We start from the raw sequence: 14,259 nt of genomic DNA, 5'->3' as shown, positions 1-14,259 counted from the left end.
AGAATTCGGGACCTTTCGGTTCAGAGGCAAGAACTTTACCACTGCGCCACCGAGGTCGAGAAGGTGAAAGATTAACAATGTGAATGTATAAATGAAGAATTATCTGTAAGCTGAACTCTATTTCTAACAAATCTTGACTTCTGTACCGTGTTTTATGTCGTAACATTGTTACGAACAACGAACAAGTCTATTTCGGCGGGTTACGATGCCACGTGTCTAGAAATGTGTGGCGAAATTATTATGATCTATCTACCTTTTTAGACCTCCGTAGTCCCAAAGACAAGGACAACTATAGTTACGCCGTGTCCGTCTGTCCGTCCGTCCGTCCACGGTCTAACTTAAAACTGTTAGTACTAGAATTATGTAATTTGGTATGGGTATACATATTGATCACGCCGACAAAATAGTCGAATAAAATCTTGAAAAAAAATTTTTGTTGTGTTATAATGGAAAATGATCTTTGTCTGATTGGCCCGGGTCTTGGATGTTTATCGATATATGTATTTGTAATAAAATATAGTATCGTTGAGTTAGTATCCCATAACACAAGTCTCGAACTTACTTTGGAGCTAGCTCAATCTGTGTGATTTGTCCTAATTTATTTTATTTATATATCACGAACCTATGTATGTAATTTTTGACTTTGTTTTCAGTATACGAGTGAAATTTCAGCCAGCAAATTATTGTATAGTTCGCTAATTTGCTAAGAAACAAAACCTGTTATTATCGCTCCGACACCGCGGGAGTTTATTATTATTACGAAATTTTTGAACTAACCTAGTTGGAATTATAACTAAACAGACAAACTTTACCCTTAATCCGTTGCAGTAGGGTTTAAAGTAGACTAAACGCGCTTCTTTAGCCTGTCTAGCGAACGTGTAAATGAATATAGCGTTGGATAAATTAAATCTACAGTTTTATAGCAAAAACGTTCAAAATGTTCTTTGCTGCACTTCAGGGGTTATGAAGCCTCAATTTCGACTCTTTTTGTTGCGCTACCCGTATTCGAAATTTAAATAATGCGCTGTGTGCGTTTTCGTTTTTATTCTGAATAAAAAAAACTTGTTTTCAGCCAGTTCTGATGTTATTATTTTTAAAAATGAAAATGTTATTCATACATAATATACTTTATGTTAAATACATACTTCTCCTTCTTCTTCATAGTCGTATTCCTCATGGCTGAGGGTCGTGGTTATTACGTGGAATATTAAACACACACAACAACTTTCTTGGCATTAGTAATGGAGTGGTTTGCCATTGCCTTCTCCACAGGCGGGCGTCTTAACCTATACACCACCACCGCTTCAATAACAGACCACATACATACTAAATTGACACAAATATTATATAATTAAATTTAGTTTACAAATACTTAAGGTAAGTTGCATCGGCAAATTGACATCGATTTCAACCGGCGCGCCGCTGACGTTTAGACAAAATGGTGTACTTTGTGTTTATCTGCGCACGTTAAAGTTAACGTCAAAGTTGACGATGCTATCATCATTTATAACGTGAATATATTTTCTTACATACTGCAGTACACACAGCACACGCACAAACTATTTATTAATTGTGGCCGTCCAAATCAAAAGGGAGATTATTGCGCCCGAAACTTACGCCATTATTACCGTTGTTTTGTATTCGAACAACGGCAATAAAGACCTAAATGCCAGCCGCTACAAGGTCCCTTTTGATTTGGACGGCCACAATTTATTTTGGTGAATTCCATCCAACCTGAGTTGCAGTTTCAGTAGCACTAAAACAATATAAGTTTTCGTTAGGTACCGCCTCGCGATTATTTCACTTACCTGACCGTTATAACATTGTGGTTAAGTTCATGAAGTGAACGTTCCCGTAAAATGGATGGTAGAATAAAATTGTTTTTACGCCTTTTACCTTATCCTTTTCGAAAATATCTCGAGGGCTAAATAGCTATTAGTCCTAACCTCAAGTTCTATGCCCCAGCTCCGTGATTCCAGCTTTAAAATACTAAGGCTTTTCGTAAGAGAGAGTCCACCAGAGAGACCAGTCAACTTTGACGTTGACTTTAACCTGTGCGCCGCTGACGTTCAGATAAAATGGCGTACTCTGCATTTTTCTATACAGATTCAAGTTAACGTTAATGTAGTAAAGTGTAAAGTAAAGTGTGATATGCTTATGCATATCATAATTTACCCAAATTATCAATCTATATAATTTAATTCACAAGCGCTAACACATTTAAACCATTACGAAAACGTACAAAAATGGGTTTTATTATACTCTAAATGAGTTCAAAAATCTCATAATAATAATTATACAGGCTCCACGGGGCTTAACGAATTATTTTTTATTGTTATTAACATCTGAATTAGTTGAATTATTTTTGCACTATGAAAATGTGAGAACTATTTAATTTTAAAAACTTTAACACCGGCCCGACCCGCACCCTAGCACCAATACATATTTTTTTCATTTTGTTTTATTTCTTTATTTAAACTTTATAACGTCATGTCACTGTTCGTACTAAGGTAATGTTATAGGTATATAAATGTTACACGAATATATTGATTCTGTACATATAATTAAACTGTAAATGGCCTATGTACTGCACATAAAAGATATTTTTTTTAAATATTTATGAGGGATCTTTATGGGGGGGACTAATAGAAGACAAAACAATTTATACGTGTGTTTTTGCCTGATTCGCGAACAAACAAACAACAGACAGATAGACAAAATTAAAACAAATATATTTTGGCTTTTATTAGTCACATAAAAACCCATCATAATTATTGTTCTTTAATATATCCTATGTACAGACACACTCTCACTCACAATTTTATTATATGTATAGATATGTATAGATTTAGATAAGTTACTCAGGAGTAATGTAGCTAAGGAGAATTCTGAAACCTGGTTGAATAGTTCCGAAGATTATCACATACACACATATGTACATACACGTCCTCGTGTAGATTTCATATATTTTTTTTATGCACAAATCACACAGATTATTAGTTAGCCCCGAAGTAAGTTCGAGACTTGTGTTATGGGATACTAACTCAACAATACTATATTTTATAACAAATACATATATAGATAAACATCCAAGACCCGGGCCAATCAGTCAGTGGCAAGAACTTTACCACTGCGCCACCGAGGTCGTCGATATTATGAGAAATACTTGCATTCAGGTTAACTGCGTGCAGTATAAAACAGGCAATGATTGTGCTATTAAAATAACAAAGTTAATACCGTATGAGGCTTTATTGGAAGCTTATATATGGATAATACTGGGAATAGAAGCGAGTATAGCAGCAATTACCTATAACATAAGGCTGTGATTATGTACGTTCATACGTTGTAACTATAGGGCTGTATTTTCTAGGTTATTTTAAAATCCCCTACATATTATAGGGGTCTCTATTGGTTCCCCTAATTTTTTGTATTACTATAATTTAGGTTGGTGCATAAAATTTTTTCGCACATTTGTATTATTCATAATTTAGTATAAACTTTTAATTTGAATTAATTTAGTATAATTTTGATTACCCTAACATTTTACCGCCGCTCATTTACGTTTCAAATTGGTCATCAATATGAAATAATTGGCTACGTAAAAACTGCATAATTAATATTGACAGTGCTACGTCGTAGCGCTGCTACGAGTACAACATAGCAACGATTCCGCAGCACTTCGTTACTTTGCTCCAGATCAGCACTCGGATCACAATCATAACCTGTTTTGATACACCTTTTGACTATGTACATTATGTACTTTTATATATTGATTGAAAAAAAAAAACATTGTAAGAAACAATAATGGTAAGCCCTTCTGGCATGATAGGGACCAACACTGTTCAAATGAGTTTCTTTCGGCATTTCTTCTCAGCAGTGGTCGTTCCGAAATGCCAGTAGCTTATGAGAAATAACTATAAATATAAAATTTGACGAGAAAAAGTGCTTGTGAAGGTCTAATTTCTGAATAAATGATTTGAATTTGAATATTCATATGAATAGCTGTATAATGCTACGATATCGTAACATATCGTAGCGATGCTACAAGATAGCTACAATTTCGTAGCACTTCTTTGCTTTGCCACAGATAGGAGTGCTACGATATCGTAGCATGTCGTAGCGCTGCTACAAAATAGCTACGACATCTACATTTGACAAATGCTATTGATAATAAAATGTTAAAGTGTATTTGTTTGCTTTGCTTGGCGACTTCGGTGGCGCAGTGGTAAGGTTCTTGCCACTGAACCGAGAGATCCCGGGTTCGATCTCCGGTCGGGTCATGATGGAATTCGATCTTTTTCTGATTGGCCCGGGTCTTGGATGTTTATCTATATATATAATATTTGTTATAAAATATAGTATCGTTGAGTTAGTATCCTATAAACACAAGTCTCGAACTTACTTTGGGGCTAGCTCAAACTGTGTGATTTTGTCCTAATATATTTATTTATTATTTTGTTTTATTTGACAAAACATGTTTGTTCCAGCACAATCTTGTATGGACATAAAGCAAGTTCTGTTCGACGGTCATTGCTACCTCATCTCCGGGCACCCGAAGGCTTCTTGGATTACTGCTAAACAGGTGAATAGTAATCGACCCAGATAATTTTTCTAAACATTTCTTTACTCGGTCACTCGGTTTCATTCTGAACTGTGACGCCCCGAAGGTCAGAAAACATATCTTTGCAAATTTTGAAGATTTTACTGTGGATTTACTACCGACCGCTTGACGTCAACCCTCTTTGGGAATGCTCTTGTTGGCTCTCAGATATTAAGACTTTTATCTTTTTGTCACCTCAAAATACATCTACGGAAATATAAAAATATCTAGTAGTACAAAAGTAGTGGTCTATTTCTAGGGCGGAACACACACGTATTAGGAAAAGCAATCTAAAAGCCTCCATGGATCGACCTCATCAAACTTTGCAATGATTTTGACAGCTGATAAACTAAGAGCAACATTTTAACAAGACTACATAACTTTTTGATCGAAGCCCGTTGAGTTTCATAGAATTTTAGAGTCGAAATCCATAATCCTTTACATTCCGATGGCGATCGTAAAGGAGTATTCATATTGGCGTCTTTTAATTTTTATACTCAATATTTTTATACTCGATATAATCTATAGCAGATTTTAAATTAGACAGTATAATATAAAGTATACAGTAGTTAGGTAGAACAAACATACAGACAGAAATTAACTTAAAAGTCAAATTATTTATTTAGAAATTAGGCATTCACAGGCACTTTTTCACGTCATATTCCAAATTAAATGTACCTAAATAATTTCATTACATTTATTTAAGAAGAAAAGAGACCCCATATTTATTTTTCTTTAAAATCTCCTATGTACAGACAGCCTACTCACAGTTTTATTATATGTATAGATTGCAATCATGATGTCAACTATACTTTTAGCTTTTCTAATCGAAACGTCAAAATTCATTAAAACATTTTTTCATACAAATGTTTTCCATTCTCAGTTCGACCGTTTCAATGTTGACAACATAATTTACTAGATGTTCTGACATTTCAAAATGTTTTAAATATTTTTTGTCTCAGCTTCGAACGCAACCGCGAATGCTGAGGTGACAGAGAGGGAGATATTTTTCAGCTGTCAAAAGCTAATTGCCAAAATATAAGATTTTTTTAAACTACAGAGCAAGAAAACAGGCATGCGGCCAACCTGGTGGCATGCGGGCTACATGTCTTGTATCACAAACAATGGTTTCTTACACCGTTGTAAAATAATTTTCAACGTCTTCGCAATATATTACCGGCGTCTGTATCCGCACCAAAAATCCGACCGCGCTTCGTTATCTCGTTTAGCTTGCATTCAGGTCAAATGAAGATTTATGGTGAAAACATTGTGGGTAATAAGATTTTACTTTGCTGCCGTCTAAAGTGATTTTAATAAAGGAAAGGTTAACTTATCATTATCTCATTAAGCCGAAAAATAAACTGTGATTTTGTAAAGTAAACGATTTTATTTGTATTAGATATTTATTTCGATATGTACCTAGAAGTACGTACGTTTCGTATCTTGAGCTTCATTATAAAATCGGGTCTATGTCATGATGACCATTACATACATCATCCTCATGTATGAATAAGTATTAAACTTCCAATAATCTATAATATAGTTGCATATATTGATTGAATATTATTATGAATATATTATTTTGTTTTGTGGGTGTCTACGCCAGTACACCACAACACTAGGCACGTCCCGCCCGCGACCCCTCGCGCGGCAGCCAATGGCTATCGAACACGACAATTTAAATTTTATTCCTGCGCGCGCACTACAAATCTAGTTTTTTCTATTGTTTTTTTTCCTGTCATTCGATTCGATTTCTATTTTTCATTATACCAATTTGTAAGAACAAAGAAAAATATAATTATCTAATTCTTAGCTCCAAGTATTTTATTTTAACTACCTATTAGTTCTGTAACGAACAGTAGGTAAGTATCAAGTAAATTTAAGATGATATTAATTCTCGATTCTCTATTCTCTAACCACTCATTGAAACAAAGCGACGCGATACGATGCGACGCTATGCGTTGCGAAAATGTCAAATGGCTGTGTCCTGAGGGGTTAGTACAGGTTAGCATTTCACTTCTCGCCATCGAATCGATTGGAAGTGAGACGCAGCGAACCAATGACATTGCAGTGTGGTTGTCGTTGCGTCACAATGGCGAAATGTGATTGGTTCGCTGTGTCTTATTTCGAATCAATTCGATGGTGGGAAGTCAAATGCTAACCCGCACTTCGTCCACTGTATACTAGGACACTAATAAAATAAAAATAAAATATATTAGGACAAATTACACAGATTGAGCTAGCCCCAAAGTAAGTTCGAGACTTGTTATGGGATACTAACTCAACGATACTATATTTTATAACAAATACATATATAGAAAAACATCCAAGACCTGGGCCGATCAGAAAAAGATCATTTTCCATCATGACCCGACCGGGGATCGAACCCGGGGCCTTCAGTGGCAAGAACCTTACCAGTGCGCCACCGAGGTCGTCATAATATAACTTACATTTGATATTTTTGCGTCGCATCGCGCCGCTTTGTGTCGATGAGAACATTACGGTTAATAGAATTGTCAACTAAACCCCATGAAGAAACATAAACTTGAAGAATTTTTCACTTTTATCTAATAAATGTGTTATAAAGATTCCACGTTCCTTAAATAGAAGTGGTTTTCAGTTTTAGTTCCGTCACTTTTCTATTATCTGTCCCAGGTGTGCGAAGGCCTGAACATGCAGCTAACTTCCATCCACTCACCTGATGAGGAACGCTTCATCATCACGGGTATCCGACAAAGCAGTGACTACAGCGCCGGCTCAGTCTACTGGTTGGGGGCGCAGTGGGGGGGAGGGGGGAGAGACAACTTCAGCTGGGTTGACGGGAGCCCAGTTGTGTACCAAGCCTGGCCGCCGTATAACGAAACTGATGACGCTGTGGACTCTTGCTTGGGAGTGCAGGTTGTTGTCAATTTTCTTTTAAAATTTATTTATTTGTATGAGCTCTCTTCTTCTCTCTCTGTGGTCAATTCAGCTAGGTTGACGGGAACCCAGCTTGTTGCCAAGCATGGCCACCTTACGTAACGAATAGTTTTGCAAAGTCTTGCTTTCTTAAGCATTAGAAATTTATTTCAGGGAACTGTATCCACCTATGTTGTAGTCTATACAGCCATCTAAGCTGGCTGCGTAATAGTAAAATTATGTGTTAGGGCCGGTCTCGAAAAGCCAATATGGCAAAAGTTATGAAATGCTCTTGGTTTCGGTCGCCCGTGGTGAACGGGGCACTGCGCGATTTAGGTCAAACTAAATTCTGTTCGTTATTAAAAACTTACCATCAATTAGCACAGCAGGCTTCAGCCCTAAAGGAACATTACTAATAGATGAATTGATGTAAGTAGAACTAAATATATAGAATTGTGGGAAGAACATACATTTTTCACAGTCGTCAGATACGAGTACATAATGGGTTAAGGTAAAACAAACGATTGGGAAATCTAAACTGGCTGCAACTAATAAATAGCTTCGACTATTACAACTTTAGCCATATAAAGGAGTTCCTGTTGGTTCGCAGTGGAGGTCGTCACCCATCCCATCACAGCCGAGCGGATTGTACTGGACCTTACATAAGTGCGCGGCGACAGGAGGCTACGTCTGCAAGAGGAAGCTCAATGCTGACCATGTCGTCAAGAATAGAACGTTTGAAGGCACTTCAGGTTAGATCGTGTTTCCGTTGATTTGTTTGCGGCTTTGGGGACCCGAAGCCAGGGGTGATAAATAAACATTAAAATTTTGAAGAACCAGCTGTGATTTTATGACTAGCATCCAGTCGCACATTAACCAGTTGTTAACAGCTGTCAAGTTTAAGATTCGGCCATGATTTACGAAAGGCTGCTAACGACATCTATCTTTATGAATGTTATCATTGCCTAACAATTGACAAGTCTTTTTATTTCATTCACCTAGTATGAGAGTATATGCGATTTTAGGACAGGAACCACACTATTTGCACATCCATATTGCACACTTTCGCGTCACTAATAAGGTTCACATCATAACATATACTGATTGGCAGTAAATAACGAGCAAATCCAATGTTTACGATCGAACTGTTTCCTCTAGAGCTCCTATCAATTTTTCAGCTGGTTCTCGTAATATCCGTAACAGCCACAGTAGGAAGCACATTATATTTAAATTAAGTTCAACGATATATTCTACTACCTACTATATATGTTTTCAAACTTTATATTATGAAGTAAACAGTGCCAAGAGCCCACAAAAATGGGAGCATTTCTCTTTTTAAGGAGCAAGTGCATGTGGAAGATGATATTAATTCTCTTATTATAGTCGTATTCCTCATTAAAAAGAACGATTTCCCGATCATTATTAATGGTGTAATTTGCCATTGCCTTCTCCGTTAAACTCAGTGCCTGGCACCTGATTAATCATCAATTATAGTGCAGATTTCCTCAAGATGTTTTCCTTCGGCGTATGCTAATAGGGGTCTATCAAAACTACTTACTATACATGGGTCAGACTGGTGTACAAATTCATGTGGCACATTTAATATTCGAACCAGAGACCTTTCGGATCACAGGCTGGCGTCTAAACCACTAGACCACAACCGCTTTCATGTTATCACCACGATAGGAACTATTATGAGTTTCGTTAAAATTAATCCTTTAATTGTCCAGGCATTCTGTCAAGTCCGAACCACCCCAACTTGTATGACAACGACCTCGACTACTGGGTGCACGTGGTGGGGCCACAAGACACGCGGTTGGTCTTCGTCTTCCAGACCATCGAGCTGGAGTACCAGAAGGACTGCCTCTATGACTTTGTTGAGGTAAGCCACAGTCAAACCAATTCAGAATTTATACCGTCACAGCCATATTTAAGTAAGGCAAGTTTTAAATAATTGGCTATTCCACTGGATTAAAAATAAAATGTATGAAGTTGTTTGAATGATCAAACAAGATAATTCAATGTCACTTTAATTGATTAGTTTTATTAATTACGAAATTTAGGAACCTACCTAACCTTCGGTCAGTGACGTCACAAGGTCTGTTCCACATAAAATTTTGTTTTTGACTCTGAAAAACTTAAAAGGTATCTGATTTTAGTTAAATCAGATACTTTTTTCTAGAGTCAAAAAGTTGGAGAATAGCCCAATACTTTTGTTAATATCCGGTCGGTACATGATGGAAAATGATCTTTTTCTGATTGGCCCGGATCTTGGATGTTTATCTATATATGTATATTTTATAAAATATAGTATCGTTGAGTTAGTATCCCATAACACAAGTCTCGAACTTACTTCGGGGCTAACTCAATCTGTGTGATTTGTTATTTATGTATTTATAGTGTTGTCGTAATATATTTATTTATTTATATAGTGCAGCTATTCAAAGAATCTGAAGATGACTCAGCGCAACCGCTGTGACTTTATCATACACAGTATATTCGGCTCCCTCACACAGTTTATCAACATATTGCTCGCTCTTTTTAAAATTGCAAGCCTCACCTTATTTATGTACCTAAATAGAAATATTTCTGACCTTATATAAAAATGAAAATGTTTTTATTTAACTCACAGATTTATATTCGAAAATATTTCCTGAGATTCAATTACGCAGGTAGTAAGTAATTGAAACTCGGATGGGCTGCCAGCAAGATTGGTTGGATAAAAATATTTGCATACATATCGATTCTATGTCAGTGAAATGCGCATTTTCTCGTTTTCTATTTTATTTAGATGTTTTAAAATACAGATAGAAGAAAAATGACAAAGGTTTCAAAAGTATTAATGTATGTCTGTTTATCGGCTGTGTAAATCAGATTTGTTTAGTTCAGAGCGTAGTGTAGCTAGTGAAGGTACAAATACGAGTAGGTACCTACCTTTATTATGGTCTCATGTAAGTCCTTTTAGGTTCTAAACCCCGACTCAAGAAGAGGGAGAGGATATTTAAGTTATATTCTGGTTAATGTTGAGGTGTAATTTACTTTTTTTACCTTTAGATCGACGTTCCACTGCTGGCCAAAGGATCTCCCCCTTATTTTTCCACCTATCTTCGTAATTTACTTAAAACTGTTTAATTTTTAACATTGTAAACTAAAATGAGGGAAAATTGTTTTAGCGAATAATCGTCTAATCAACATGTTTGTACGATCGCATCGAATAAAGTATCGATATTGTTTTGTCAGCTGAGAGACGTGAAGAACTTCAAGTCGTCAAGGTACTGCGGGTCTGTGACCGAAACCAGATGGGTCGCCAGCGCTAACAAAGCAGTGCTGCACTTCCATTCAGATTACAAGTGAGTCATGATTCATGTTGATTAAAAATAAACTTTATTTCAGGTAATCGAAATGAAATTAAATTTACATATTTTATCTGTTGTTTTTTTTTTTCATTTTTTCTCTTTAATAAATATCATACATCATATAGCCTTAACAACCAGCAAAGTACACGAAGATTTTACTTTGTTCTACAGTTTGAAATCCTATTTTCGGCGGCTTTCAACTAATTATAATGTTGTCATCAAGTTTTATGAACATGATAAATGAAAATAAACTCGTATTATATTTGGTGTTTCAGTACCCAGGGCGCGGGATTTTCACTGACGTGGCACGCGGTGGAGCTGCCCGGGTGTCCGTCGCAGACCTTCACATCCAAGGAGGGCGTGCTGCGGAGCCCTAACTACCCGCACTTTCTGTTGCCCGACCTGGACTGCACCATTGACATCCTTGCCCCTACAGGTTGATAGAAATACTGTTATCAAAAGTTTTAGTTACAAATATAAATTATTTAGCCACAGGAACCGCCCTGGAATAGGACCGCTCCATGTCCTCCCGTGGATGTCGTACGAAGCGACTAAAGAAATGAACTATGGGAAGGTTGACGTCAGGCAGTCTTCACAACCCTGAATGCTACCGGGAACATGCAGAGATGAGAGAGAGAGCCAAAATTTTTGAGCTATTATTATATATAATTGTGTCTAATGCCAGCTACACACCATCGCCGAACTCAGTGACAGATATCTGTCTGAGTTCGGCGATAGTCTGCATCCGGCATAATGATTCCTTTATTTTTACATCCCCAGGCAAACGCGTCTTCCTAAACGTGAGTTTCTTTGACTTCGGCTACGGCACGTTCCAGAAGGGAGTCCCCATAAACATATCAGAGACAGTGCCTGAAGACTCCTACCTGGAGGTGCAAGTGGACACCCAGACAGTGCCGATCCGTCCATTCGTAAATGCTAACATATTGACCAACGGCCTGTTTGTGTCCAAGTCGGAAGTTCTAAAGTTGCGATTGAGGACGGGAGAAAATGTCACCGGGGTCGGGTTTTTGGCGTATTTTAAGACTGGTAAGATGTTTATTCTTTGATACTACACATGGTTAATATTGGTTGATCTTTCGCGCTTTAAAAATGTAATTGCGTATAGCAACGGCGACTGCAAGGTCGTTAAAATATCAGCAACATTAAATAAAGAAAGGTTTGTGCTAAGTTCTGTTAATGTAGATGATACTGTACCTTTCGGTAAACGAAAAAAAATTGGAAGGAATTCTTTACGTCTTGTTTCTTTACATAATTCACACCCTATCTACATTTATACTATTATTATAAAGAGGTAAGCGTTTGTGAGTTTGCAAGATTGTTTGAGGTGGGTAATATCCGAAACTATCGAACCGATTTCAAAAAGTCTTTCACCATTTGAAAGGTACATTATCCAAGATTGCTATAAGTTATATTTTATCTCAAAATTCCCACGGGAGCAAAACCGCGGGCAACATCTATGTTTCATAAACTCATTTGGCGATTACCTCGTGATGGTAAAAGGTTGGTAGTGGAATGACTGGGCTAAGCTCTAGCTAATACTATGCGGTGTTAATTTAAGACGTTAGCAGCTGTCTTGTCAATATCAAAGCCGTTCGACAACTTCTTTCCACGGCCGAGTTGCTGTCCCGTGCTTCTCTAAACCAATCCCTGCGAACTTAGTTATGTCGTCGGCCCATCCGTCACTCTAACTGTGTGTCTTATTAAAATGAATCACTTTACAGTGAATTTGGTGAACGTCAGCCACGTGGTGGATCTAGGTGCAAATCGTCGCGGGCGCGTGGTGCCCCCCAACTGGCCGGCGCCGCCGCCGCCGCGCGCGACGCTCAGCGCTCGGCTGATCGCGCCGCCGAGACACACCTTAGCCCTGGCCTTGTATAGAGCTCGCGCAGTGATCGCGGTGGAGGAGGACGCTCCATGTGGAGATGGAAACGGCTGGATACAGGTGAAAAATGATCTTTGAAGATTCCAGCGTTCATGTAGTAGTGGCTTATTGACACACTGGCACCCGGCTGTGAGAGTAGGGAGCTTACTTAACGTCCTGATGGATATGGCATTAGGCTTTCAACACCAAGCCCTGGTTTCCACTTGGCTTCACCTCGACTAGATACTACGTGCAAACCGTGATTACTGCACCCCATATTTCTACAAAATGGGAACCCTTAGGGGTCTGTTTACGTGAGTCAGATTTATTGATGTCTTTTAGCTACTTACTGTTTTAGTTTTGTACGTAGTTCTATTGGCATTTATTTGTTAATCAAGTTATTACCTAAACGAATGAAATATCTGCTCAACTTTTACCTATATGGTATCATACATCTTATCTATCAGATAATCAGGTAATTTTTTTTTTCATTTATTTTGGCACATAACAGTCATTATACAGGATATTTACATTCAATAAAAACAAATTTTAAGTAGTAGACAAAAACAGTGCCGAATCTTATTTAAGTTATACATAGTATAATTACGTTAACACAGTGTTGACAAACATTACCAAATTTATATAAACTAAGAATAAAAGGCGAGAGATACACACAATCAAAGAGGATAACTATTGTATCAATTTTTTGTGAAGAAAGTTTTTAGTGGTTGCTAAAGAATTCGAAAATAGGTCTAAGTCGGAGAAATCGCTATTGTATTTTACTAAACATCTATGGAAAAAAATATTTCTGGTATAATTCTTGTGAAGAGGAGGCGGCACTAATATGTTTAGACGACGAGAAGAACGAACTAGGAGCCTGACTTTAGTTAAAAAGTTAATTTTAGATAGGAGCAAAGGGGAGTCAACAAAATTATTGATATTTTTATAAAGAAAGGTTATGTCGAATTGAGACCGTCGATTTTGGAGTGAAAGAAGTTGATAACAATTAAGAGAGTCAAGGTAAGGTCGGTCTGCGATGCCGTTCCGGTAGTTTAGCGTATTGACAAATTTCCTTTGAACCCTCTCAATTGTATTTATGTGATTGTGGTAATTTGGGTTCCATATGCAGCAACCAAAGTCTAAGATGGATATGACGAAACTGAAATTAAAGATTTTTAATGTATTGCTGTTGCTAAAAGGTTTGGTAACTCTATTGATAAACCCTAAATGTTTTAATGCCTTACTAGTGATGTGGTCGAAATGAGATTTAAACGTTAATTGGCTGTCCATTATGATGCCTAAGTCACGGAGAGAATCGACTCTTGCCACTGGTTTGTTATTGAATAGATATACATGTTTAATTGGCTTTTTTTTTCGGGTATAGGAAATTACTTTGAATTTATCAATATTAAGGAAGAGTTGATTATCGTCACAATATTTAATCAAAGAATTTAAATCATGTTGGATTAAGTGGCAATCGTTCGTATTATTGACTACTCGAAACAGTTTAGCGTCGTCTGCAT

At 37.1% G+C, this 14,259-nt stretch overlaps 1 protein-coding gene across 6 annotated transcripts in view; it reads left to right on the top strand.

Moving 5' to 3' along the window:
- The window catches only part of LOC128672974 (uncharacterized), a 197,933-nt gene that overhangs the window by 166,707 nt on the left and 16,967 nt on the right, over positions 1 to 14,259 (top strand). For all 6 annotated transcript variants that reach the window (XM_053750529.1, XM_053750528.1, XM_053750527.1 and 3 more), the window contains exons 11-18: positions 4,488 to 4,582; positions 7,256 to 7,498; positions 8,109 to 8,250; positions 9,229 to 9,380; positions 10,739 to 10,848; positions 11,130 to 11,290; positions 11,635 to 11,901; positions 12,597 to 12,817. In XM_053750529.1, the coding sequence (XP_053606504.1) occupies positions 4,488 to 4,582; positions 7,256 to 7,498; positions 8,109 to 8,250; positions 9,229 to 9,380; positions 10,739 to 10,848; positions 11,130 to 11,290; positions 11,635 to 11,901; positions 12,597 to 12,817 (1,391 nt within the window). The remainder of the gene's footprint in view (positions 1 to 4,487; positions 4,583 to 7,255; positions 7,499 to 8,108; positions 8,251 to 9,228; positions 9,381 to 10,738; positions 10,849 to 11,129; positions 11,291 to 11,634; positions 11,902 to 12,596; positions 12,818 to 14,259) is intronic.

Source organism: Plodia interpunctella, chromosome 10, assembly GCF_027563975.2.
Source record: "Plodia interpunctella isolate USDA-ARS_2022_Savannah chromosome 10, ilPloInte3.2, whole genome shotgun sequence".
Lineage (NCBI taxonomy): Eukaryota > Metazoa > Arthropoda > Insecta > Lepidoptera > Pyralidae > Plodia > Plodia interpunctella.
The sequence above is the reverse complement of the archived record's forward strand: the minus strand, read 5'-3'. Positions and strand labels throughout refer to the sequence as shown.